The sequence below is a fragment of the Acomys minous genome (assembly GCF_964271855.1).
Source record: "Acomys minous genome assembly, chromosome: 8".
Taxonomy (NCBI): Eukaryota; Metazoa; Chordata; class Mammalia; order Rodentia; family Muridae; genus Acomys; species Acomys minous.
Genome location: NC_140489.1, coordinates 13,747,952 through 13,775,384, shown reverse-complemented (window position 1 = coordinate 13,775,384; position 27,433 = coordinate 13,747,952). Strand labels below are relative to the sequence as shown.

General features: G+C 43.3%; 1 protein-coding gene across 6 annotated transcripts in view; it reads left to right on the top strand.

The window, feature by feature from the left end:
* VRK1 (VRK serine/threonine kinase 1) overlaps window positions 1–27,433 on the top strand; it is a 70,013-nt gene that overhangs the window by 29,848 nt on the left and 12,732 nt on the right. For all 6 annotated transcript variants that reach the window (XM_084793692.1, XM_084793690.1, XM_084793691.1 and 3 more), the window contains 10 exons: window positions 1,880–2,044; window positions 7,242–7,297; window positions 14,459–14,528; window positions 15,355–15,442; window positions 19,180–19,288; window positions 19,401–19,493; window positions 21,183–21,315; window positions 21,913–22,033; window positions 22,393–22,451; window positions 25,546–25,724. In XM_084793692.1, the coding sequence (XP_084649818.1) occupies window positions 1,885–2,044; window positions 7,242–7,297; window positions 14,459–14,528; window positions 15,355–15,442; window positions 19,180–19,288; window positions 19,401–19,493; window positions 21,183–21,315; window positions 21,913–22,033; window positions 22,393–22,451; window positions 25,546–25,724 (1,068 nt within the window). In that variant the 5' untranslated portion in view covers window positions 1,880–1,884. The remainder of the gene's footprint in view (window positions 1–1,879; window positions 2,045–7,241; window positions 7,298–14,458; window positions 14,529–15,354; window positions 15,443–19,179; window positions 19,289–19,400; window positions 19,494–21,182; window positions 21,316–21,912; window positions 22,034–22,392; window positions 22,452–25,545; window positions 25,725–27,433) is intronic.

Here is a 27,433-nt window from a genome sequence, read left to right as displayed (position 1 = left end):
CCACGGATGGCTGGCTCCTGATAGAAAGAGAAGACTGGGTGTCTCAACAGTCCCAAACTGGTGCTAGAGTCCCAGGGAAGTCGGAAGGAGATGCTGGGCTCTAGTCTTTATTGGAGCCCTGAAGACATAGGTTCTATTCCAGGGAAGGGATGCCTCAAAAGCAGATGGACAAACTAGACAGTGGTAGTGAGGGCAAGCAGGCCAAAAGCAAAAGCTTCCTGCTTCCATGTCCTTTTCCATGGACCACCATCTGGAGGCGTGGCTCAGATGTAGAGTTCATCTCCCCAACTCAGTCTATCAAGAAAAGCCTTTAATAGTGTGCTGTCCTATAGTCAGGTTGACAACCAAGGTTATGGATGACAGCATCTTTATTTGCATATATAGGATTCATGCATATGTAGTGATAATTGGTGGGTATTTGCTGTATGTGTATATGTGGGGTAGGGATAAAGTTAGAGTGATAGTCTAGCAGTTAAGAGCACATACTGTTCTTGGAAAGGACCTGAGATCAGTTTCCAGCACCCACAACTCCTACCTTCTGTAACTCCGGGTCCAGGGGATCCCATACCCTTGGCCTCCTTAGGCACTCACACAGATAGACACTCATACACATACTTTTAAAACAAGAGAATAAATCATTAATTCTTAAATGTTTATTTTTATTTTATGTATGTGGGTGTTTTGCCCCTGCGTGTGCACCACATGCATGCCTAGTACTTGAGGAGGCCAGAAGAAGACATGGGATCCCCTGGAACTGGAGTTATAGATGATTGTGATCCATCATGTGGGTGCTGGGAATTGAACCTTAGACCTCTGAAGAGCAGCCACTGCTCTTAACCACTGAGCTACCTCTCTTAAGTCCCAAGAAAATAAATGTTTTAATATAGTGTATATATTTAGTATATCTGGGTTCAAAATGTCAGATCTTAATAGACTCCTATTAGAAATAGCACTGCAAGTATTGCAGGCCAGTCTGTTTTGATTGCTTCCCCCTCTCCACTTTATCTGTTCTGCAGTTTTTAGGGAGTTGTAGAATCTTAAGGACATCCTTTGAGTTAGTATTTATAGAAAAAATTTGGAGTCATACGGTACATGTTTATGTACACATACAGTTGTACGCAGTGTGTTGAGTTATACCTGAGTGCACTTGAAGCTTAGAGAAATGTGCTTTGACCACGATTTCCCAACTAGCCAGTTCCATACTTGGGATCCAAAGCTTTTGCTTCTACCCATGCTCTCTCGAATAAAACAGTTCCCCCAGAACATTGCTACACTTGTGCTGGTGAGGAAAGTGAATGAGCTGCTTCTCTAGGATGCCCAGGGAGAAGGGACACACTGGATGGCCACAGCTTTGTGCAGTAGCTGGTGTATCATTTCTCTGCTGAGCCTGCCTCCTCCTTTGTAAGTGGTACTGGTGCAGCCTTCCTACTGAGCACCTGTGCTTGTGCTCCAGGTGCCCTGTCCTTCCCTCTTGTACATTCCTAATTGGGATGGTAGTCTCTGTGCTTGTGCTCAGCACATCTGAATAGACCTAGAGTTCCTTGAATGCATTACTAAGTGGTGCAGTCTAATTGTATGCCTTCCTTCAGTTACGCAAAACAGTTCCTGCTTTGTTGTTACTAAATAGTTTTTAAGTCATAGACAATATGTCTCTAGGACTTAAAGCACTTTCCATACCTACATTGATCATTTTGTTTATGGTCTCCTCTTCAAAACTTAGCAACAACCAAATAGGATCCTGGCTGCTATAGACTAGAATTAGTAGACATTCTTCTCTTTAGTCTTGAACAGCCCTTGTTGAGTAGAAGCCTTCTGTAGGGGAAAGTTGTAAACACTCCAAGGGTATAATTGTGAGCAATTGCTTTGTTTTGTATTACAGTGAAAATGCCACGTGTAAAAGCAGCTCAGGCTGGAAGACAAGGACCTGCAAAGAGGCGCCTTGCAGAGCAGTTTGCTGCTGGGGAGGTCATAACCGACATGTCTAAAAAGGAATGGAAACTAGGATTGCCTATTGGCCAAGGTGGTTTTGGCTGCATATATCTTGGTAAGTGCATGGTGATCTCTAGTCATCAGTGTAAAGATTCAAATGCTTCTTATGGAATAGCTTCTTACTTAAGCTATTGCAGGGTGCTGTTGATAATCTGTGTTAATTTGATTGTGTGGTTGACCGTAAATTCACCTTTGGCATATTAGTAGAAGGTGGCTCATTTTTTAGAAAAAGAACAAATGCTGTAATACTGTCACTAATAAGCATAGTATCCTTGGAGTTTTAAGCTGTTTTCCTAGTCTAGTCAGGCTCTCTTTAGGCTGAAAAGAGCTGTACTCTTCCTTTCTCCTCCACCTCAGCCAGGTACAATTTACTCAAACTCTATCTTTGGCTCATTTTACAGATTTTTATAGCTGTGGGTTTTAAAAAATGTCTGTACTTCATGTTAGTTGTATTAGTTAGCATGCTTATCATGGGATAGTTGGAGATCTGGTTAGAACACTGGTCTTCTGTGAGCTTACTGAATTATCAACACTAAAAATGGTTTACCTGCTGGTGATGGTGGCACAGCCTTGAATTTCAGCATTCGAGAGGCAGAGGCGGGCGTCATCTTTGAGTGTGAGGCCCGTCTGGTCTATAGAGTCAGGGCTATACAGAGAAACCCTGTCTTAGACAGCAGTAGCAGCAGCAACAAGGACGACAACAACATGTTTACTTAGCTGGGTGTGCTGGTGCAGGCTTTTAATCCCAGCACTGGCTGAGGCAGGCAGGTAGATCTCTATGATTTCCAGGCCAGCTAGGGCTATATAGTGAGACTCTGTACCAAAAAGCAGAACAAAATGAAAAACAAAAAACCTTGATTGTATGTAAACTGTCTCTGTCACTAAGAACACTAGTGAGAATATATATACTGTGGATCCTGTTAGCTTTGGGCATTTCTCTGTCTTTGCATTCTGTGGTTTTACCCTATTCCAACTTTTGCTGCTGTTGTAAATTTTGGTTTTTTTAAGGCTTTATATAGCTGAAGTGGGCTTTGACTGTTCTTTTACCTCTAATCTTGACTTAATTAGTTAACTAGTTATTTAATTTCTTTTTTGATTTTTTTGAGACAGAGTTTCTCTGTGTAGCCCCAGCTGTCCTCGACTCTCTTTGTAGACTAGGCCAGCCTGGAACTCACAGAGATCTGCCTGCCTCTGCCTCCCCGAGTGCTGGGATTACAGACATATGCCATGATGCCTACCTTTATTTAATTTCTTAACGTATGCTTACCTTTCTCTTTTTTGACACATGGTCTCACTATGTACCTACCTGTGAGGCTCAGACTGGCCTTGGATTTAGAGATTCTCTTACCTCTATGTCCCAAGTGTTGAAATAAAAGTGTATGCCACCATTCCTGCTGAAAAACTATTTTTGGCAGTGTCCAGAAGAAGGAGTTGGATTCCCTAGGACTGGAGTTAGAGATGGTTGTGAGCCACCAAGTGAATGGTAGGAATTGAGACCCAATCCTCTGCAGGAGCAGCCAGTACTCTCAAGCACTGAGCCATCCATCACTCTATCACTGAAAGTTTTATGCTTATGTCAATTTATGTTTAACAGTAGTTTAGTTTACATAAAATGAAATGTATAGACAGTTAAAAATACTCAAGATGTAAAGATCTGTAAAATGAAACTCTGTAACATTTTCTTTTACATTGTTACTATAAAATGAAAACTTTTTCTTTCAAGCAGCATTTGCTTGGAAGGCTAATAACACTACAGTGCAAGGTGCCATCATCTGGGAACTTGTTAGAATTGCCATTCTTCACTCCACCCTACCCATGATTCAGAGACCATGGGAAGGCCTGCAGCGCTGTTTGAACACTTGCTACGTGGTTGGGTGCTTCTGGGGCTTGGAAGCCGTAGTGGAAGAGCAGCTGCTCCCACTGGATCGCCTGCTTCACTTCACGGAGCGGGGCTGTGCTTTGCTCTCCTGTCTGTGAACCAGCGCTTCACACCATGTCTCCTCGCACAAGCCTCCTGATGGAGAGTGCACTTGTCTTGGGGAAGTACATGCTGCTTCTCTGGCTTTGTCTAGAGTCAGAGGCATCCTAGTGAAGTAGCTATATTTATATAAGGTGAAAGTCTTTATAAGCCATGAAAATGAAAACGTACTGTTCGTGAAATGTTCACATTATTATGATAAACTATTCTGGGCGGAGTGTGGCGACAGACATGGTCATCATAGTTCCTGATTTCAGAGTGTTAAGTCTGTGTTGTTTGGCCCCACACCCCATGTGTTTGGGCAGGGTGTTATGAGGGCAGGCATGCATGACAAGAAGCAGAGGAAGGCTCCAGGGCCAGATGTTGCTAGTGGTTTCCACCACCCAGTGATCTTTTCTACCCACTAAAGTGTCCCCCAATAGTGCTACCAGCTGCGTACTCTGCAGCCCTGTACGGGGCACTTTGCCTCCATAGTGTTATGTTAGGTATGTCAGCCGAATGTATATTTCAAGCTTGGAATTTAGAGGTGGTGCTGTGGTTCCCTTAGGACATTGGCGTTCATTAGTAGGAACTTGTTGCTAAGTAGCTTGTCCCTTTTATCTTCTTAAAGTCTGTGCCTCAGCTACTGCGCTACCCTCTGCTCTTTGTTTTGCTTCGTTTCTGAGGCAGGGTTTCTCTGTGGAGCCCTGGCTGTCCTGGACTCGCTTTGTAGACCAGGCTGCCTCCAATTCACAGAGATCTGCCTGCCGCTGCCTCTCTGAGTGCTGGAATTACAGGCATGAGCAACCATGCCTGGCTCCAACCATGTGCTCTTTTATTTCAGCATCCCTGCTTTTGTGACCTCTTGCAAATTTGAAACTTGATTTGTATGTGTGTGTGTGTGTGTGTGTGTGTGTGTTATATATTTTATTTCTGTCATTAGCAGGTACTGTCAGCTAATAGGCATTTTTAATACCTAATGAACATCTGTGAGTTAGGATTTTACACTCTGTCTGGAGAGGAGGATTTCCTTGAAGACTGATGCCTTCATGGCTGTGCACTGATACACTGACACTGCCCTGTGTGAGATCAACAGCAACAATTGTGCTAATGTCTGAACACAGAAGTGGGGAATCTCTTTCCATCTTGATTTTACATAGAGCTGCTTTTTTTCTCCAAAGCTGAGTTTAGGGCGGGCCGTGTATTGCTTATTCCCTTTATTCTCTTTCATGATGCTTTCCACATTCAAACACTTTTCACAGTTCCAGGATAAACATGTACTTGTTGACAAGGCATAGCTCTTGTCTTCTTTGTTTCTGGCATAGTATGTGCATGTGTTGTGGGTAAATTGTTGCATTTCTTTTCCCTCTTCTCATTTGAGTATGTAGCATTACTGGGATGCTATCTTCATTTTCATGTTTTGTTAAAGATTCTGAACCTGCCTCATTATTAATTCAGTATCTAAGTGCTGCTCCCTGGGGCTGTTCCTTTGCCGAGAGAGCCTTTCTAGAAGCTGGTGCTGCTCCTGGGTCTGAGTGCTTTGGCTGCCGTTCTTGCTTGGTTTTCTTCCTTGGTTTCCGTTACCTGTTCTTTCTGCCTGCCCGCCTTCTGTTCTAAGGTGAGAGTTCCTTTGGGATCAGGCCTAGCATTTCTTTTCTTTCTCTGTTCATTCCCAAGGAGCTGTCTTCCAGTGTGAGGCTCTAAACAAGTAGCCTTTTCACTTAAACTGTTCTGGTGGACTGAACCTTGACCTCACCATGCAGAACATACATTTGCTCTTCCATCGAACTAGATCCTCAACATGAAAGCTAGTATTTCTCTGCTACTCACGTATGAGTTTGAGACTTGGAGCTGTAATGGCGGGTAAGATCTGCGTCAGCAGCTTTGCCTTGCTGTGGAGAAACACCCTAAGGAGGAGGATTTACTTTGGTTCACAGTTAGACATTGAGTCTACAGTTGCAGCTCATATGCATGAGGGGAACAAGCATGGCCGAGGACCGATGTCCACAGTGCAGCAGACTAGGATGCAGAGAGGCTAGGTCAGAACTGTCTGTCAGGCCCTCAGCTACTCCTTGAGTTAGGCTCCACCTGTTCAAGGTCCACAGCCTCACAAAACAGTAAGTGTTCAAAACACAAGTCAGGAGGACATATAGATTAAAACTATAACAACATCTGAACTTGGATGTTTAGTGAGCATCTCAAATTAGATTCCCCAAAACATTCTCTCCTGAGTTTGGTGCAGTTTTGTGCAGTTTTCTGCCCAAATCCTAGAAGCTTTGAGTCTGTGAGCACAGTCGCTAACACCACCTTGCGGCCCATGCAGCTGTCAGGGCCACACTGTGCCCACTGCTCTGCCTGCTTGTACACAGCTCTCACAAGCAGCCCAGTCTAGTTGGACCATGCTAGTTCTTTCGGCAACACCTTGGAGGCTCCGTGATTCAGTTACAGCAGCAGCCCTAACCTTGGTATCGTCTGTTAAGCCCTTCTTGTTTATTCCCTGCTGCTTCTCTCATGTGTCTTCTGCACGCTTTCTGCATCACATTTGCTCTGTGTTTGTTGGTCTCCTGGCTTTGGTGCTAGTCCATGTGGAATGCTGCTTCTGTGACTTCTCATGGCTTACACTGCTTCACGGCTTTAGTGTTACCCCAGGCTCCTTTACCACACTGCAATACTGCCTATCTCCCTCACTGTTTAAAATTTCCCACCATTTCTCCTATCACATCAAACTTACTTTATATTTTATTTGATGTCTGCATTTTGATGCTCAAATGATAGCCAGAAGTGGAAGAATTAAAAATTTTTTTTCCTGTCCACTTGCAAATTCCCATTTCTTAGAAAAATGACATAGTGTAGGTACTTACTAGTTTGGAAAGACTTGCTGTTCTGCACAGCAGTGCTCAAGTGTTGCTCTGTACTAACCGGTGTCTGGGCTTAGCGCCTCTGCCTCCAGATGCTCCTTCCTAAGGGTTTCTGCGGCTGGTTTGACCTAGGGATTCCATCAGTCCCCATCCTCCAGGAATTCACAGTGCGCCAGCATACCAAAGGCCAGAGGACTTCTGAAGTTGTGTTAATTGTGTGTAACACCTCCTGTAACAACTGATTAAATTGAAGAAACCTAAAATTGCTAGATACATTCTACACACACAAAAAGTCTTAGACTAGGTACAGTGTTGTAATGATGCTTGAAATGCCATTTGGGAACTGGGATTCACCTCTCAGAGTGCGTAAGTGTCTGTTATATACTGTCTGTGGCAACACTGCTTGTTCTGATGTTAATGTCTCATTCTCTAAACAGCGGACACAAATTCTTCCAAACCTGTTGGCAGTGATGCACCCTGTGTTGTGAAAGTGGTAAGAAAATATTGCTCATTTTTTCTTAGTATAATTGGTATTTAGTTTATAAAGTATTTTTTGATGACTAGAGTTAGTTAAGCCATAAGGTAGTGCATTGTTAATAATCTTCCATAAATATTTAATGAGCTTTATAGTTTTAAGTAACTTGACTTTAAAGTCTTCAGCTCCCCTGAACCAGAGTGGCACAGTTGAGGGTATCTGGGTGATCAGAGGTCTGCAGTAGTGGGAGTGTCTGCTCCAGCTGTTTTCACCAGGCGGTGCATTTTATATTTATGTCTTGTAAATCATGCTAAACTGACTTTATTTTGCATTTTTTCTGGACATTTACTTGTTTGTTTGTTTATCTTGCCTGCTGTCCTTTTTACTCCTTTTCCTGTTCATTTAAAAATGTTGTGAGTATCTCCCCCACCCCCAGCAGCTTTCCTTGCTGTCCTCAGGCTGCAGTTAATTCCTGATGTGCAGGGATTAGCAGCAGGCACCCCACTGGACAGAAGCACACTGGTCATCTAGGCCAGTTGCAGACTGGAGAGCTAAGAGGCATGTGTATATTGGATCACTGATTTTGTTTCCTCGTGACTGGCCGTCTTTTAGCTCCACGTTGTAGCTCTGCCTGCCCCATGTTTGATATGTGTGAAAACCTTTGTTAAATAGAGGAGCCAGCAGAGTGGTTGATTGGGAGCTTAGTGCCTCATTCCCTGTCCCAGTGCTATAACCTTTTTCTGAAGGTTGTGTACTTGGGAGTTAGGATTACCTCAGAATTTCTCAGTTCACTTTATTGTATTCAAATAGAAGTGTCTTCACCTCCCTAGGAGCCAAGTATCTTAGACCAGAGTTGTTTGGGTTTTTCTTTCTAATTTGCTTACTGTATATGTGTTTGTGCACCATGTGAATGCATGGTGCCATTGAAGCTGAAGAGGGCATTGGGTCCCCTGAAGCGCGAGTTACAGCCGGTGTGAGCTGCCATGCGGTGCCGGGAAGCAATTCCAGGGCCTCTAGAAGACCAGCCAGTGCTCCAACCACTAGTCCTTGTTGTAGTGAAATATTTAAAGACATTTACTAAGAAGTGTAATTTTAAGTAAAACATAAGCTAATAAATCAGTATTTGAACACTTGTGACAGGCATGTAAGTGCGGTGCCTTATGTGGACTATTGTGCAGCCTTTAGAGAGCCCTTGTGTCCTGTGCTTGAGCCCTGCCCCTCATCCTTCAGTTATTTACCCTGTCTAGAGCGTTACCTGCCAGTATGATAAGATGTGTGCCATGTGTGGCTGGATGTGCTAGCTTTTATATTGCTGGTTAGCTGACGACTGCTCTGCCTGCTCCAGCGCTTGCCCGCAGTTGGTGTAAGCCTGCTTCCTTCCCAGCCCTCGCAGGAAGCAGGTGGTGCTGTCTGCTGTTGCTTGGTTTGCATTTGCTGCATGAACACTATTGAGCCCTTTTTCCTTTGTGTGATAAGTGCTTCTTCAGTCTCTAGCTACTTTTCTCCTTAAGAAGTTATTTTTAATAACTGGGTTGCGTTGCTTTTTATAATTGAGTAGGAAAAGTTATTCTAGATAAGTCTTATTTTCAGATACGTGTGTTGTAACTATTTCCTTCTAGTTTATAGTTTACCTGTTCATTTAAAAAATGCTTTGATATATCTTTTAAGCTGCCTCATAAGCCTTTTCTCCTTTATTCAGTTAATATGGCTTCTGATATTGAACTAAACCTGTAGCACACACCCCACTTAGGCAGCTGAGGTAGGTGTCTTATGCCTCCTGGAACCACTTTGCCCATGTTTGTTGAGGACTTGTGTGTTTTGTTTTTTAGTTTTTTTGAGACAGTTTCTCTGTGTAGCCTTGGCTGTCTTGGACTTGCTTTGTAGACTGGGCTAGCCTCGAACTCAAAGCGATCCACCTGCTTCTACCTCCCCGAGTGCTGGGATTACAGGTGTGTACCACTGTGGCTGGCTGGCTTTTATGTTTTTAATTTATAAGGTATCATGGTGTATAATTTTCCAGAAGTATTTCTCTATTAGACTCTTCCAGCCTGACTTGCTTTGGTGTCAGCTGCACTGCCTGTTTGATCCCCATGCTCCACTGGACCCAAAGTCCTCTGGGTGCACGCCTCACTGTCTCATCTCCTAGAGCACAGCAAGTAGGTCTTGAGCTCCTGTTGTGGAGTTTGTGAGACTAGTGGGAAGCCTTAGTCACTGTGTGCCTTTCCTTAGTCAGTGCCCGTGTGTCTGTCTCCTGCCGCCACGTCTCCCGTCTCCTGGCCTTCCAATTGGGAGCTTTCTTTCTCATTGTGGACTGACATTCCTTCTGAACCATTGGGGTTGCTGCCAGGTCAGAGGATCCAGAGTTCTTACTGTGACATCAGTCATGTACATGGTGTTGTGTGTATTACCTGTGCCTGTCTCCTGTATACATGAAAACATGATACCTGTGGCTTGCAGGTAGGCTTGAGCGTCCTCACAGGATTCCATTGAGAAGAAAGCAAGCCTCCCAGGACTCAGGACCATGTGGGTCAGGCTGGTCCAGGCTCTCAGACCCCTCTGCATCTGCCTAATTTGCATACTTGTTTCCATGTCTTAGAATGGAAGCCTTAGGTGACCATGTTTGTGTTTTTCTGTATAACTTGAACTTCAGATGCTTTATCTTAGAATTATGAGGTTCATTGTAAGTAGAGTGAACTTCACTTTACTGTCCTTTTTACTTATCTAGCTGAGGGAGATGGGTAGGATGGGTATTTCCAGTTAGTTATTATATCCGAGCACACTGAAGTTCTGAGTTTAAGAATGCCTGTTTTCGGGGCTGGAGAGATGGCTCAGTGGTTAAGAGCACTGACTGCTCTTCCAGGGATCCTGAGTTCAATTCCCAGCAGCCACATGGTGGCTCACAACCATCTATAATGAGATCTGGTATCCTCTTCTGATGTACAGGTGTATATGGAGGCAGAACACTGAGTATGTAATAAATAAATAAAAAAAAAAAAAAAAAAAAGAATGCCTATTTTCAGAGCTAGTCTAGTGTCTTCTAATGCCCTTCATTCTTCTCTTTGTCATAAGATGGTGACGTGTGCTCATATTTTAGCAGCTCTTCCAGAGTTGTGGTTTGTGGTCCTGGAAGAACAGCTGCTCAGCCTTCAGAGGCTGGCTGCTGCTCCCTTGATGACTGAAGTCTTTGGGTCCTTTAACATCCCGTGTCAATCACTGTATTGTCATTTATTATACAATTTCACTTCTAACATCCTTCTAATAATGTCAGTTAAAATATTTGTGTGTGTAGATTTTAAATTACTTGATAGTGACCTTGTTTTAAATGTCCTTCACTTATACTTGTCTTACCTGCCTATTTTTTAAAAATTTATTTATTTTTATTTTATGTACATTGGTGTTTAGACTGCATGCATGTCTGTGTGAGCGTGTCAGATCCCCTGGAACAGGAGTTTCAGACAGTTGTGGGCTGCCATATGGGTGCTGGGGACTGAACCTGGGTCTTCTGGAAGAGCAGTCAGTGCTCTTAAACTCTGAGCCGTCTCTCCAGCCCCTTACATGCCTATCTATTTGTTTTAAAAAATACTTTTGAAGGTATAGTTTTCTATCCCCCTTTTCCTGTTTTTCCATTCATTCACTTTTCTCTATTGGGAATAGGCCGGTCATTATTTCCCTTCTTACAGCTTTGTAGTCGTCGAAGTTGAAGTCGACGTCAAATAGAAAGATGTAGCGCAATATCATGCCTTTTCTGAATTAAAATCAGAACAGTTGCCATTCTGACATACACATGAGGATTGTTAAAGGTGCCTCTGTGTGCGTGCGTGCGTGCGTTTGTGCGTGCGTATTGCTAGAGATAGCTACAAAGCCTCCTGGGTGCTCGGCAGGTTTCTGTGACTGCTACAATTCTAGCCAAAGTTTGTTGTCTTTGTTTGTTTGTTTGTTTTTCTTTTTCGAGACAGGGTTTCTCTGTGTAGCCTTGGCTGTCCTAGACTCACTTTGTAGACCAGGCTGGCCTCTAACTCACAGTGATCTGCCTGCCTCTGCCTCCGGAGTGCTGGGATTAAAGGCGTGTGCCACCCCACCTGGCCAAAGTTTGTGTTTTCAAAGGCCATGAGGGACCGATGGGGCACGAGTGACAGAACAGTAAGATGTAAAGCTTGATCTGTGGGAGTTCTTTCTAAGGTGGCTCTGTGAAGAAATTCACCGCAGCACTCATGCATTGTGAAAACGAGCCTTTTATTTTTAGAGGAAAAATGGGCAAGTTGTTTAAGACATGCAGCTAAGTTGGCTGCTGTTGTAAAGTTATTTAATCACATGCCACGCAGTGCTTTCTAATCCTTGTCTATTGTCTCAAACTGCACAGGGCCAACCATTAGTGCCTTTGATAAGTCTGTTAGGTGCTCCTTTGTATCCAGACTGAGAACCGGAGCATTGCGCACCTTCCTGTGTCACGTGGGATCTTGTCTCTGCAGCTTGTAGCTTCATTCTGAAGTCTTTCCCATGCTTCTGCTCTGCGCTCCTACCTCAAAAACTCGATTACTGCTGACACTCCTGCTTTGTGAATGAGCTCTACATAGTCACACAGCTCTTGCGTTTGGCATTGGTGTGAGTAACATATACATACAAGCTGGATGCCTCAGCGTCTCCTGCACACTCCCTCCTGTCCAGGAGTGGTCTCTGTTTCTGTTTGGGGCCTTCATCCTTGATTGATGAAAGCAGCTGTGGGATAGTGCTGCCGTGTCACCAGGACAGCTAGCTTTCAGAGGCTGGGTGTGCACGTGCACATATGGCTGTGCACAGAAAATTAGATGGCCAGGAGGAAGGTGTAAAGAAGTAAGTTGGATAATATGAGTAGAAAAATTTCTGATTCCTCCCTCCCCCAACAAACCTAATACTTAGTAAGAAACGAGTGCTTTGGGTCATTCTCACCTTCATGGGAGCAGGGGTGGGAGGCTGAGGATACTCTTCCAATTCACGCCCCCGGGAGCCGCTGCGTGGTGCGCCTTTGCTTGGAGAACTGGTGGCATCTATATCTCACAGCCTCCTGGGGAGGACTTTGCCTGATGTTGTGACGTGCGTGTGTTCAGAATTTTCAGTTTAGATATCTTAATTTTTTTGGTAAGAAGGAGAAACTTTGTACAGCTTCGTTTTTAAATGGCAGCCAGTTGCTTTTGGATGGTGCCATTGAAATATATCACATTTTAATTTTTTTCCTGTTGTCATCGTCATTTTGACACTTAGAAGTCTTAAGGAAACGTTTAGTGATATTCTAGTTAAAATGTCAGTCCCAATTTCTTTTCTAAATCTTGGCTATTATAGAGCTGGCAAAGTATTTTAGATTTGAAATATGTTAATACAATTTTAGTTCTGAGTTAAGGTATTTTCTCCACAGCTCGCTTGCTTCAGCTAGAGCACAGCGCCAAGAAGCAGCTCCTTTACTTTGTCATAATGGAGGCCTCGGAAGAGCGAGAGCGTGTAGAAGTGCTCAGAGGGCCGTCATTACAGTGTTCTGATTTATATGCTTGATTCGGATTATAACTTTAATAAATTATTGCTTGAAGGGAACTTGAAAATTAAAGTTGATATGATGTAGGTTGAAACTGAAGAAATCAAAAATCTTAGACTGTTGGTAATAAGCCAGGAGTGGTCTCGGGAAAGCAAGCGCCTTCTAAACTAAACTGGAGTTTTAGTAATGAGTCATTCTGAACGTCAACCAAGGTTCCTTTACTCTCTAGTTTCACTTTCTTCATTTCTTACACTGATTCTGTGACTTGTTTGGTCCTTGGATTGAAACATTTGCTTTTTCTGGCCACAAGCGTGGGAGAGTTTCTTGCTTAGCACATGGGTCAGGAGGTTGGCATTCACACTGTGCACACCTGATCTGTGGGGTTTGGTGAGCGGGTAAGGTCTTGAGCAGAATTCTTCTGAGCTGAGCTGTGGCAAGCATGTGGACTGTTTAGGCTCTTTCTGGTCTGAATGTTGCCCGTTTGTGGCTTAAATGTTTTCTTGTGGTGAGGTCCTGCTTGACTGCAGGGGAGCAGAGTCCTGTACACATGGACCTGGAGATGCTTGTTATGTCAATGGCTGCACATCTGAGCTGCTAGCAGTGTTGACATAATGGAGGTTTTTACTGACACCTCAAGGACCAAAATTACCTCTTTAGTAGCTGAGGTTTCCTGAGAGAAGAGGAAGTGAGTGGATGGACAGAATTCAGCATTTGGAGCAGGCGTCTCTGCAGTGGCGAATGCACACCATTATGCCTAGGCTCTGGTCTTACCAGGTCTAATGAGCTCGGAACCCTGACTCTAGCTGGCCAGATTTTCTGTCCCAAATACTTTGCTCAGATTAGTTTAGAAATGTTTGCTTTTGTCTTTGAGGTTGTCACAGTATAAAAATCAAACATTAAGCAAATACAAAATTTATCATTTAAAAAGCCAACAAAATGATAAACTATTTATTATTTATATTTGTTAAACATCATGGCACTCATTATGGGCTATTACCTCTCATGTAAAATATCTTTTTGTAAATGTTTGTCTCTTTACAAATAATTTAAATGGTTAATATTTCTTGAAATATAAAATAGATATTGTCTAGTAATGATGGGGAAAACAGTTATTTAGCTCCGTTTCTTTTTGACTTTAAAAGTTGTAGGGCTCTTTGATCCGGGAAAGAGGAATTAGTGTCAGAAAGAGGAAGAAAGGCACAGTGGTGTCCTCTCTAGAGGTGGGGATACATGCTCGCTGTTCCGGTAACTAGGGAGAACCATGACAGGGTGAGAGGAAGGAGTGGGAGCCTGCCGTTAATTGGTTAAGTTAGGTGTTGGAATTTTATTAAATCTCAAGAAATGTCTTGTAGCCTCTGGTGGTGATACACTTAGCATGGTCGCTGGCCTTTGCTTAATAGAGATGAAAATTAGTTTAAACATTTGCCTTAAATTTTGGCAAAGACTGAACTATATTTCTGATTTTGTATAATTTACCACTTAAATGAAAATTGAGCTTAAGAGAAAGATTATTGTGAGAATATGTAAAATATTCCTAAGGAGTTGAACTTAATTTTTTAATAGTTTATATATTTAAGCATCAAAGTGGAATTACATTTGTAGGAAAAATTAGATTTACTCCATTTGAAGGTCAGTGACAATAATTTAATAATTTTAATTGACTGTTGTATTCTAAGGAACCCAGTGACAATGGACCTCTTTTCACTGAATTAAAGTTCTACCAGCGGGCTGCTAAACCAGAGCAAAGTAAGAACAAACACTTTTAAAATTGTTTTGTTAAAATTTTAAATGATTAAAAATAAACAGTTTATCTGGCTTTATTTCGCATAGGCTGAGGTTAAAGTGTCACAGCCTATGGCTCTGTTTTCATTGTTTCATACATAAATACCGTTCAAATGATATTTGCATGAAGTCATTCTGATGTACTGGTGTACTTGCTGTATGGTTTGTTGGTGTGTGAAGTAATCAGTGCTGTGTGGCCCAGGAAATACTTGCCTCCTCCCAGGTCGCAAGAATGAGCATGAGAGCTCTAGCTCTTGAGCATTTTGCTAGGTCCTTAAGCACATGAGCTGGACTGGGTGTGCTGAGACATGAGGGTGTGCAGCGAACAAGGCCTCCTGGCTGCTCTCTTGTGAGCTTCACTGAGGCCGTAACTCCTGACAGCGAGGCAGCAGCACCTCCCGCTCCTCTCTTTACCTTGATTGCAAGTGAAGGAGAGATGTAAACATTGAAGGAGATAACTACAGATTGGAGTGAAAGTCTTACTGCGGAAGCAAGCAAACTACATCATTAGGGAGTTGACTAAAGAGGCAACCCTGTTGCTTTGCGCTTTAAAAATGGTTTCACAGATGGACAGTTTCAAGATAGGGCACTATTTTTGCAGGTTGGTAAACTTTTTAAAATTACATTCTGCGTGGGACACACACACACACACACACACACACACACACACACACACACATTAGAGGTGCTTTTGCTGCACACGTAAGTATGCTCTGCTCTTAGTAATTTGTTCTGGAATGACCATTTATATATAGCGGCTGGAATCACAGGCTTCTCTTTTAACTTCTAGTTCAGAAATGGATTCGTACACATAAATTGAAGTACCTTGGTGTTCCTAAGTATTGGGGATCTGGCCTACATGATAAAAACGGAAAAAGGTAAAAATCTCCATTTTGAGCACTTTCCTGTTGAGTTGGTTTAGTCAGTGCTTGCTGAGCACCCATAATATCTGTAGGTGGGCCTCTGCACCTTAGCTCTGCTTCTCTCTGCTCAGCACAGTGTTGGGGGCCTGTCGGTGGCAGTGCCAGTCTGACTTCTGGACTCCTGGGGAGCAGTGTCAGGTGACTAGAAAGAACCTCATGGACAGGAACAAAGCCTGCCCAGGAACAAAGAGTATCCCCTGCCTCTCCTGCCCGCTATGCAAGACAGCCCTCAGGTCTCATGTGATATCTCACATTAAGGCCTAATCTTCGATGGAAGCTAGCGGCTTGTTGTTTATGAGGGCTTTAGTCTAGCTAGGTAGAGGTGACAGTCATTTAGAGACAGCCTTTCTGAAGCATGAGAGAAAAGTTAGCTGCTTACTTATGTAACCTTTCCTCTTAGAAGTCGTAGGAGGTGGAGAAAACTCACACTTTTGCGCAGCCTGCTCTTGTGAAGGCTCCGAATGGACAAGTTAAACTTCGTTGAGCAAAGCTTGTAGGAGACTGTGGAGGCCAGGCTGAGTTAGAAACTGGAGGCTAGTCTACTAGTTGGCATGGCATTTGTAGTAAGTGAAGGGAAACTGTGATTCAGCTTGTAAGTGGTCATCAAAGGCCCCATTACATAAACTTAGCCTCAAGTCACTGTAGAGCCTGGGCTAGGTCACCTTTCAATCCTCTGGCCTGCTCCTGCTGAGTGCTGGGATGGTGGGTACATTTCTGCCTGTATGCAGTCTGTATGCAGTTACCCTCGTGCTGGCATTGCTCTCTGTTAGTGTTATTGGGAAGACCGCTCTATTTCGAGACCTCTCATGCTGACATGTCAGTGTCAGACACGTGTCAGTGTCAGAAATTGGTGTTAGTATCTTGTGAGTTTCCCTTTCCTATCAAGGAACATTTTGTGGAGTCCTGTGAGGGTTCCTCATACATTTTCTTAGTCACAATTTTATAATTCTTATGTTTAAACTTGCTGCTGGAAAGAATCAAGTGGTCACACAGGTCACACAAGTGTCTTGGTGAAAGACACTGATAAATGCAAGAGAATGCAGTGCTCCAGCCAAACGGTGCTGTGATAGCAAAGACTTGAGAATGGGCAGCCATTGTGTAGGCCTGTGAGTTTAATTCACCAGAGAACCATGTGTCTTTCATGGAGTCTGTTATTTTGTTACAGGTGGTAGGAAGGCTGGCAGGAGCTTCAGGGTAGTCAGAGAGGGTGACTACAGTGGAGCAGGGTGCAGCTTTTGTCTCAGGTCAGTGTTATAGTGACGACCCTTTCTTCCTGAAATGGAGGTTGCTAGACCTTCCCCAGTGGGGCTCAAGACCCAGACTGGTCAGGATGAAAAAGCACTAGATATAATCCGCACAGCTTTCAGAAGGAAAGAATAGAAGCTAGGGTCCGTCTCCAGCCTCCCTCCCTGCCAGATGTCCTTGCTTCTCCTTTAACTTATGTGGAGTTAGAGCTTAGAGCAGTACTGTAAAATACAGTTACCATTTTGCAATTGTTTGTACTGATTGGTATTTTCCCATTACTTGAAGCATTTAACCAAGTCCCTAGAAAAGAAAGCATCAAAGCCTTACTTACCTGACAGACATTTTCAGAAGTAGCCTTTCCTCACTATTCAGTCCTAGAGCTTTCTCAGGAGAATGTTTGTGTGTGTCATTTATCATTTAGAAATGGTAGGAGACTTTAGGGGCCATTGAGGGTTAGTGGCAGGGAGATCTGTGCATAAAAACAAAGACCTGCTCGATCTGTATTCAGTCAGTGTCTTTATGCTCTTCCAGACTTGCTGGCTTGTTTTACGTCAAGGTGACATAAGCTAGAGTTATCTGAAAGGAGGGAACCTCCATAAGATCTGGCTGGAGGACATTTTCTTAATTGTGATTAATGTGGGGGAGCCCAGCCTATTGTGGGTGCCATCCCTGGACTGGTGGTCCTGGGTCCTATAAGAAAGCAGGTGGAGCAAGCCAGGGGAAGCCAGCCAGGAAGCAGCACTCTTCCATGGCCTGTGCATCAACTCCTACCTCCAGGCTCCTGCCCTGCTTGAGTTTCTGTCCTGACTTTTTTGATGATGAACAAGTGATATGGAAGTGTGAGTTAATAAACCTTTCTTCCACAACTTAGTTTTGGTCCTGGTGTTTCATCACAGCAGTAGTAACCCTAAAATACAGATTGTTGGCAAAGGTTGTACTTTGTTATTCAAAGTATTACAGTGATTACACAGGTTAACTCATTTACAAAGGCAAATGTGTGTATTCTACTCTTCTCTCTCAGTTTTGCAAAGCCTTCCATACCCGAGATATTGGAAAGTCACAGGACTATAGAGGTCAGGGTAGCAAGAATCTTAACGCAAATGAATATATTTTGCTCTTGACTTTGGCATAAACTTTATCTCCCAAAACACTAATACTTTATTTATTAAAAGACATATAGATAGAGTCTCTAATTCTCTTCTGATTCAGAAGTGGATAGGACTGTATATTTTATATTACCACACTGTCTTTTTAATATCACTTGGCTATTCCTTCCCTTGTAAACTCACTATAATTTATTGTCATAAAGCCTACACTATGTGCCAGGCGTAGTGGTGTACACCTACTCTGTGAGGCAGAGGCAGGCGGATCTCTATGCATTTGAGGCCAGCCTAGTCTATAGAGCAGGTCCAGGACAGTCAAGGCTACACAGGGAAACCCTGTCTCAAAAAGAACAGAACAAAACCAAGCCCCCCAAAAGCCTACACTATGTAAGCATGCCTTTTGTATTGTACATTATTATTTCAGTGTGTGTGGGACAGGGATTCACACTATAGGCCCCCTCATTTGAGGGCAGTTACTAACAGTAACTTCTATAAGATGGGTGATGGATCGCATGTCTAGTGAGTGCCGTGGGTGAAGCGCACTGGCTGACTGCTGTGGCACAGGCTGATCCATGGGAGGAGTTTTGTCTTGTTTGTCTGTTTTAATGATTTAAGTAGACACATTAGAACTTGGACAGCTGCTGAAGGTGAGAGTGATAGTCAGGGGAGTTGGATAGTCAGTCTCCTTGCAGGCCAGTGTGTCTCTCTACACCCCTGGAGTTTGAATCCCAAGGAAGGGAGGAGTCCTGCCTCCGGACTTACTCCTCCAGAACACCTGATAAAGGTGACAAAGCAGGATGGTGGCAAGGCCAAAAATCTTCATTGCCACAGGATATTCCTTTTCCAAATCTTGACCATTGAGTGATAATACATAATTGCTTTATGCTGTTTGAACAGTTAAATTGAATGTAGATTTAACAGAGCATTTATTGTTGAAATGTGCCTTAAAAATGGAGATGTGGTCACAGGAAGAAAGCTCCTGCCTAGAAACAGCAGTTAACTCTGAGAAGAATCAGTGTCACCACTCAAAGCCAGGTGGACGTGTCTCACTGTAGATGCGTGTTGGATTGTGGGTGGGCACTGTCTTAAGTTCAGCCTTGTCTCCTGTAAAACTAGCTGAGTCCGGGAAGAGTCCCTGGAGACAAGACACTACAACATTCTGAATTCTTGAGATTTCCGTCTAATTGGGAGACATTCCTCATGGTGTGTGTTCACACCCCTTTCCTCCTCGTTTATAATACTGCCTTATTAAGCATTAACTTGACATAATCTGAAGGGAGAGTATTCATTGCGAGTACATGTTCCTAGTTATTTCCCTCACGGACTTTTCTTGTTTGTCTTCAGTTACAGGTTTATGATAATGGACCGCTTTGGGAGTGACCTTCAGAAAATATATGAAGCAAATGCCAAAAGGTTTTCTCGGAAAACTGTCTTGCAGCTAAGCTTAAGAATTGTATGTGGGCTATGCTCCTTGTTGTGAATACAGTGAGAGCTGTTTCTGCTGCAGCTCAGTCCTCTGCTGGCCATGTTGGGTACTGCATTAACTGCCTGTGTGTTCTCCATAGCTGGACATCCTGGAGTACATCCACGAGCATGAGTATGTGCATGGGGACATCAAGGCCTCCAACCTTCTGCTGAGCTACAAGAACCCTGACCAGGTCCGTACGGCTTCAGTTTGACTCTTGTCTAACATGCTGTTTGAGAGCAATGGGGTCCTCTGGATCTCTCCCCACAAGCTCTGCGTTTTTGAAGTAGATACACTAACAGCACCGTGTCTTCAGACACTTGTATATAGCTGCCATTTTGAATGCTTGTTGGAGTTTTTATGTTGCTGGCACTTTATCAAGCTGGCTGGTTTTGAATTTAAATGTTTAGAAGAAGTGCTTGATACGAAATGCATTTCAAATAGTTGCTTTGGTGGAAGCTTAAAATGATGTAGTGGACAGTGATTTAGACTTGCCTGTAGCTGACACTGCTGAGTGTCACTTCTTAGTCTCGTGTAAGAGGGAAATTCTGAGTCCTTGGCTTGGTGCAGTGATCTGTCAACATTCTGTGCACTTGGGTCTGTAACCACCTCTCGCTTACTTTTTTTTGATCACTTCCTTCTACTACAGTGTGTTTGCCTCCCCTCTGTAAGCTATGGGGAGTATAAGGGGTCTGTGTAGTGCAGCAAGCGAAAGCTGTTGTGCTGGAGCGCTTTGTGCGGCATCGCCAGCCATCTCAGTTGCGCTATTTGTTTGAACACAGCCAAGAACCTGAGCAGTGAAGGTTTCTTTAGCTGGAGTAGGAAGGACTTGCATAGTGTACTATTAAAAAATGGACTCGTGCTAGTTTGTACTTGACTGATGTGAGCAGCTTTGTTCGCACAGCAGCCATGTGCAGCTCTCCTACCTTTCAGACATGTTCTGTGGATGGAGTTACTCTCTCAGTGCTATGTCCATCCTTGTGGTCACATGCGTATGTATGTGTGCGTTTGTGACAGCATCAGGAGTAATGCATGGCTGTCAGCCAGAAGCCGCGTGTGTCAATATGCACGCTAGCAGAGCACCAGGCTATGCCCACAGAACTCCTCCACCTGTTTTTTAAATTAGTATTAATCTGGAAGACTTGACTCTAATACATAGTATTTAAGATGGAGGTAAAGACCTCAGCCAGGAGTTTTGGACATTGTTACAGCTCTTGACTCATTTTTATGAAGTAAATCAGCCTTTGACTGCTGTACAAGAGTCAGGAGCAGAGGACAGCTGATACCTTGTGTGCTGACTGCTCATCTCACTTTTCTTTGTGGAAAGAGTCTTGAAAGTTTATTTTGTGTGATAGTTTTGTTCTAGACTCTGTAAGAAAAACCTAACATCTGTAAGCCTTGCCCATGGAGACAGGGTCAATTAGAAATTTAGCACATGTTTTTCTAAGAAAGTACGAGAAGTAAAGTAATATCCAAGCACTGTAGCTTTTTAGTCATTTAGGATTTATTCAAAGTAAAAATTATTGAGTGGGAAGTTGAGAATAGCTCAGTGGTAAAGGAATGTCCTGAGTTAGACTCCTGTTACTGCAGACAAAATAAGAGTTTTACAAGTCAGAGTTATTCAGAGATGGAGGTCGGCAGCAGAGCTCTTGTTCAGTGTGAAGGTTTAGGTCCATCCCCTGTGTTGCAGAGGAGGCGGTGTGCATGCGTGCGTGCGTCTCAGCACTTGGCACAGCACTCATTTCATATTTGACTTGTTTGGAGAGCTGCTGTTTGCCCTTGTCGGTGAATCTACCCCCAAGTATTCTATTTTATTTCAGTACTTTCTAGTAACACATGTGCATTGATTTTTGTCTCTAATTTGGTGCTTGGAAATTTATAGGTGTATTTGGTAGACTATGGACTTGCTTATCGCTACTGCCCAGATGGAGTTCATAAAGAGTACAAAGAAGATCCCAAAAGGTGCCATGATGGCACACTGGAGTTCACCAGCATCGATGCGCACAATGGTGTGGGTATGTCCAAAGCGGCCTGGATGCCAGTACATGCTAATGCTTCTGCCTGAATTTCTACAGACTTGATTATGCTAAGTAAATAAGTAGAGTGATGAAGAATGCTAGAAGAAGCAGAGTCGTGTGGAGAAAGAGGGCAGAGGTTTGGCCTCTACACTAGAGTGAAGGCCCTTTTGTTTGTTCCTGCCTTTCAGAGATAACTGGACTGCGTTTTGGATTCATTGCTCATCTCTGTGCTGCTTTGTTTTTAGTGTCTGGTTTCTTACATAGCTTATGTTTTGTGTAAGCTAGCTTAGCAGTGTTGATAGTGCCTAATATTTCAGTGCCTTCAAGTCTCCCAAAGACAACAGTGCCTGTGAGGTGTCTTCAGACTTTACTTTGTAGACCAATAGTAGCAGTTTGAAACCCTAAGGTTTATCAGTTTGGGTTTTAAGTAGGTTATTAGTTGGAGATGAAGATTTGTTTTATACAGCCCAGTGATCAATGCTTTCATTGTGTGCAGGAGTACATTTCTGCTGCAAGGTAGACCTGAGTGAACTGCTCTGTCTGGCTTTTCTGCAAAGCCGTTTTACTGTGCTTAGCCTTCTGTTGTGTTTGTAGCCCCATCACGACGTGGCGACTTGGAAATACTTGGCTATTGCATGATCCAGTGGCTCAGTGGCTGTCTTCCTTGGGAGGACAACTTGAAAGACCCTAATTACGTTAGGGACTCCAAAATTAGGTAAGAACAACTTACATTATTTTGGGTTGGGTGGTGAAGGACTTTAAATGGATTTTAGTCAGAATTTTTTGACAGCATATTTGGGGTTTTATTCTCTAGATTATTATTATTTCATTTTTAAAAAAAAATAGATAGTGCTTTATTGAGCAATCCTCCTGCCTCAGCCTCGTGAGTGTTGCTTTTACAGGCACGTCCCAGTCAGCACACCTGGCTCGATGACATAAGTTAGAAGGTGCAGGTTAGCCAGCAGGGCTCTGGGAACTTTGCTGTTTCCTTTCCACATGCTGCCTGCTGAGGTGTGTCCTGTTAGCAAATGAGAGACTACACTTTTAACGAAGGACTTCTTCCTTCCTCTACAGATACAGAGACAATGTTGCAGCTTTGATGGAGAAGTGCTTTCCTGAGAAAAACAAGCCAGGTAGGGAAGGCTTCCTTAGACCTTCATAGAGCTTTTGTTTTCTGGGATGCAAAAGCCTTCAGCCCATGAGACTGGGCATTTTAGGACCTTGCCATTGCTGGCGGTGCACCTTCACAAAAGCAGCTTTGCACAGTGAGTGGCCAGTGAGCTTCGGAGCCTCACACAGTCGCCCTTTGTTTTCAAGAAGGGGAAAGCATGCTTTGTTCACCAAGCCAGTGGTTATGGACGTTTTATCTGCTCTCAGTGCAAGCTGCATCAGACCCCTCGCCTCAGGGTGCTAGCATTTTCCTTGGGAGCTAGGGGGATGTATATAGCAGTGATTTTTGTTAGCGCTTTATATTGTTAGTCCTGTGGAGAGTAAGACAGCAGGAAATGGAGTTGGGAATGTAGAGATGGCACAGAGAGTAGGGAGGAGAATTAAAATTTTGACCAGGTGGCCAAGGACCAGGTGGAGAGGACATGGCAGCAGTGGTCGGAAGGAGGAGAGAAAGTGAGCTGTGGAGGTTGGGAAGACTGTCCTAGAGGCTGTAGGACTATGTCCTTTTTGGTCATCATGAAGTCTTTGGCTTTTACTTTGACTAAGAGTCTACAGCTTGAAATAGGACAGGGAGGCCAATGGCCTAACCTTCTAGAGAAATGAACTGTCTCTAGTTTGAGGTTGAAGGTAGGAATGGGGAAGCACACGGTAGTGTGTGCTCTCTGTCACCCTCCATTTCTGTCCCTAGTCCTGGACTGAGTACACTCAGACCTGTGCACATGTCTGTGTAGTGCTCTTTATACCTGCATCCCATTATTCCTGTGTCTCACTGCATCTCTAGGTTTGTCCTCTGCACATTGCCAGTTTCCCACACAGACTGCCTCTGCTTCACTTGGACTGTGTGTGTGAGAAGGGGTTATGTTCAGTTGGCCTAGCATCTTTTCTAGGACTTTTCTTTTATCTTCTGGATTCTCCTTTATAAAATGGCAGCTGGGCACTGTTCTTTCTATCTGTTTCTGGCCTATATTGTGTCAGATATTGCAGCTTTGTCTTCTGTCTGGATACCTGGCAGTGTCTGGTAGTTTAAGTACTTGAGTGTTGGGTTTTTTCTTTTTTTTAAAAAACCTGACTTTGTTCTTTTAAAAAATTTAAAATTTGGGGCCTGGAGACATGGTTCAGAGGCTAAGAGCACTGGCTACTCTTCCAAAGGTCCTGAGTTCAGTTCCTAGCATCCACATGGTGGCTCACAGCCATCTATAATGAGATCTGGTGCCCTTCCGTAGTGCAGGTGTACATGCAGAAAAACACTGTATACATAATAAAAAATCTTTAAAAAATTAAAATTTCTGTGTATGGGTGTTTTTCCTATAGGTATGTCTATATACCACACGCATGCCTAGTGCCAACAGAAGCCAGTAGAGGGCGTTGGATCTCCTGGAACTGGAGTTTGTGATGGTTGTGAGTCACCTTGTGGGTGTTGGGGATGGAGTCCTTGGCAGCCAGTGCTCTAAACTGCTGAGCCCCTCTCCAGTCACTCTGTTGAAGTTGTAGCATCACTGTGTCAGTTTCACACACACAGTTCCTCTCATGTTCACTGGCTTTGAGGTTGGAGTGATTCTTGCTTGATTTGGAGAGCCACTGGCTTTGTAATACTGAGTCTTCCAGCCCACCATGGCAGTTCTTCTATTGAAAACTCCTTAAATTCTGTGTGTATTTTGGTCTTTGCAGAAATCTTGCATAGTCACATTGGGTAATTGGCGCTTTTTTATGTTTAGTGTTCTGGTTTGAACATTTCATTTCCAATTTTCAACAGTGTGTAAAAATAGGGCAGAGTTTTTATATATTTTACCTATATTCTGTACAGTGCTGTATCTGCCTATTGGGTTTAGCAGCCTTGTAGATTCTGTAGGAATTTTGCTTTGCTGTCCCCTCACCCATCCTTCCCTTTGTGCCAGTACTTGGCTTCTCTATGGAGCCCTAGGTGGCCTTTTACCTGTGTTCCTCCTGCCTCAGCTTCCTGAAAGCCAGGATTGCAAGTTTGCCTACTAAGACATTTTGTCAAAGACTTTGAAACAAGTACAGTCCAGCTGTTTGCTCCTGAAGACGCTTTGATGCTCTTTGACTTACTTTTCTACCTTTCTATGCCAGTGAAAGTATACTTCGCCGTTCTGTTCTGCGTAGATGGTGGTAAAGGTGGAATTCTGCTGTATCTTCTAAAATGGAAACTTTGTTTTCTGTCAGACACATGTTTGTTCCATGTATTTTAAAATATATAATATTTATTAATTCTTGTTTTTTTTTCGTTTGTTTTTTAAATATCTGTTTAAGATAGTGGAGATTTGAGGTCCCCCCCCAAATAGTGCCCGGCATACAGTGGCACGTATTAGTTAAGCTAGTGGTTATGTGTCTGTGGATGGATGCTGCGCTGGCACGAGAGCATATGCATTCGATGTGGACTAGAAGGAAGACTGGTGAGATGCTGGCTTGGGCTGGGAGGGTAGCATTTTCAGTAGCAGACCAGGGAGAGCCACAGGGGCAGGTTTTAGGCCAGGAGTTGGGGTCTGGCTATGGTTACATATCAAAGACTAATGATGAGGAAGCAGTGGACTTGTTGTCAAGGGAAACGCTTTGTGAGCGGGGCCCTTCCTGTCTGGGAGGCTTTTCTCATGCCTTGAGGCACCTTGCCTCTCTGGAATTGCCTTGCTGCTTCATGGATCGGCTCCCTGGGTTCTGTTTCTCACCTCATAGCATGCAGCTTTCTCTTGCAAGACTGCTAACTCTTAGGGTCATTGCACCTCAGGACATACTAATTTCTGAATTCTTTTTTATAGTTACACTTCATGTGTGTTTGAGATTTGTTCTCTTACTGTTTCTTATGGTTGCAGAAATGCCTTTTACATTGTAACTTAAAATACGTTGTTTTACTTGCCTGATAATTCCTGGACTTAGAAGCATTTTTTTTACTGAGCTCTATTGAGGACAACATTTTTATTTTAACATGTTGTACACTTGTATTGTAATTTCACATTGGCCATAGACTGTTTGCTTAGAAATGAGATAGATAGACTTACCAGGCTTGTGACTAAAAGTAATAAAATGATTGTGTTATTATTTTAGGTGAAATTGCTAAGTACATGGAAACTGTGAAATTACTGGACTACACTGAAAAACCTCTTTACCAAAATTTACGAGACATTCTTTTGCAAGGCCTAAAAGCTATAGGAAGTAAAGATGATGGCAAACTGGATTTTAGTGCTGTGGAGAACGGAAGTGTGAAGGCAAAACCAGCCTCCAAGGTAGGTATAGGTTTTGGATGACCCTTTAGGCTTCCTTTGGTTCCACCTTAACAGGCATTATAGGCAGGTGAGGCCTTAGCGCAGCAAGAATGCATCAGTGGGCTGATGGCTAAGGGTTCATTAAGTGGAGGCCACTGACATCAGAGAGTGTGTAGAGGACTTGGGACAGGACGTATCTGGAGTTCTTCCATCCAGGAGCAGGGTGTTAAGTATCTGAACTGACCTTAGTTGTGATCTAAGATCAGGTGCTGATGGGGCAGTAATTCCTCTGCCATCGGGCCTTGTCATTGGTGGGCCACTGTGGAGGAAGCGTCTCTTTTTTAAAGGTGTTTTAAATGTTCAGCCCCTAACTCTCACTATCTGGCCAGCACTTTCTTTTTATTTTTGGTTTTTGGAGACAGGGTTTCTCTGTGTAGCCCTTGCTCTTTTGAAATTCACTTTATATCAGGCTGGCCTCGAACTCAGCGATCCTTCTTACTCTGCCTACTGAGCTGCCACTGCCTGCTAGCACTTTCTGATTTGAGATTACTGGTGAAGGTTTTTACAGAGGTGTTTCCTAGGGTGGTTCAGTGGTGAATAGGAGCTCACCTTATTTCCTGAACGTGGCTCTGTTCTTCCTGGTAACCGCTTTTAGTGGCTGTTTATGAAGGGGTACCACTTGTGCTTGTTGTACAAGTGTTTCTAAATGGTTATTTTGGGCTCATTTCTTCAGGTTTTAGACAGAAAGAAGCTGTGAATTTTTATCTCCCAAATGTCCCCACCCTTATTTTCTAACACATTTTAAGTTGTTTGTGTGTGAACATTTAGAGGTAATTAGAATGTGTATCCATTCCTTCACAAAAAGAATGTCTCCTTCCCATAGTCTTCAGGTTGTTAAGGGTGCAGGTGTCTTGTTGCTCCTCTGTGTCCGCAATGCGTTACTATACTTTGGTTACTCTTTAATTGTGACTGTGTCCTTTCTCATGTCTGTCACTGTTTACTGTCACTGTGTCCTTTCTCCTGGGTACATCTTTTAGAGAATTGCTCAAGTTTGTTTGTTTTTGAAGAGAGCTATAAATGGTAAACTTTATGAATCCACAATTTCAAAAAATAAGTGTTGTTTGCTCCACTGAAAGGATAATTTGGTCAAAGACACTGCTGTGTTGTCCCTCAGCTTCCAGTCTGGTTAAGTTTGTTTGTTATTAGATTTCTGTTTTCCCCTACATTTGAGGCCTCTTGCCTCTCATTCTGTTCCAGCCTCCTGCTTTTCACCATAAGGAGAGAGAGGGGGGTGGGAGAGAGAGAGAGAGAGAGGGAGAGAGAGAGAGAGAGAGAGAGAGAGAGAGAGAGAGACAGAGACAGAGACAGAGACAGAGACAGAGACAGAGAGAAAGTTAGTTAGTTTAAGCCTCATATATGCTTGGTGCTTGGTGAACCCTTGTCTAATGACGTAAAACACATCTTGGAACTTGAAAACTTAATCTTTGTAAGCACGCTGGGCCTTCCTTTTTCATCCCCCCCTCAAGATCTTTGCTGGTATCTGGGAGAGCTGAAATCTAGCTTTGCCTTTTACATCTAACTCTTACACATTCTCTTCTAGTCATGAACTTGATCTCTATGCTTCTAGCTCACTTACCTCATTTGTTCTTTTCAGTGACACTTTAGGGGAATTAGTGATTTTCTTTGTGTCACTTTATCCTTTTTCATTAATTAAATGTTTTTGATACCTT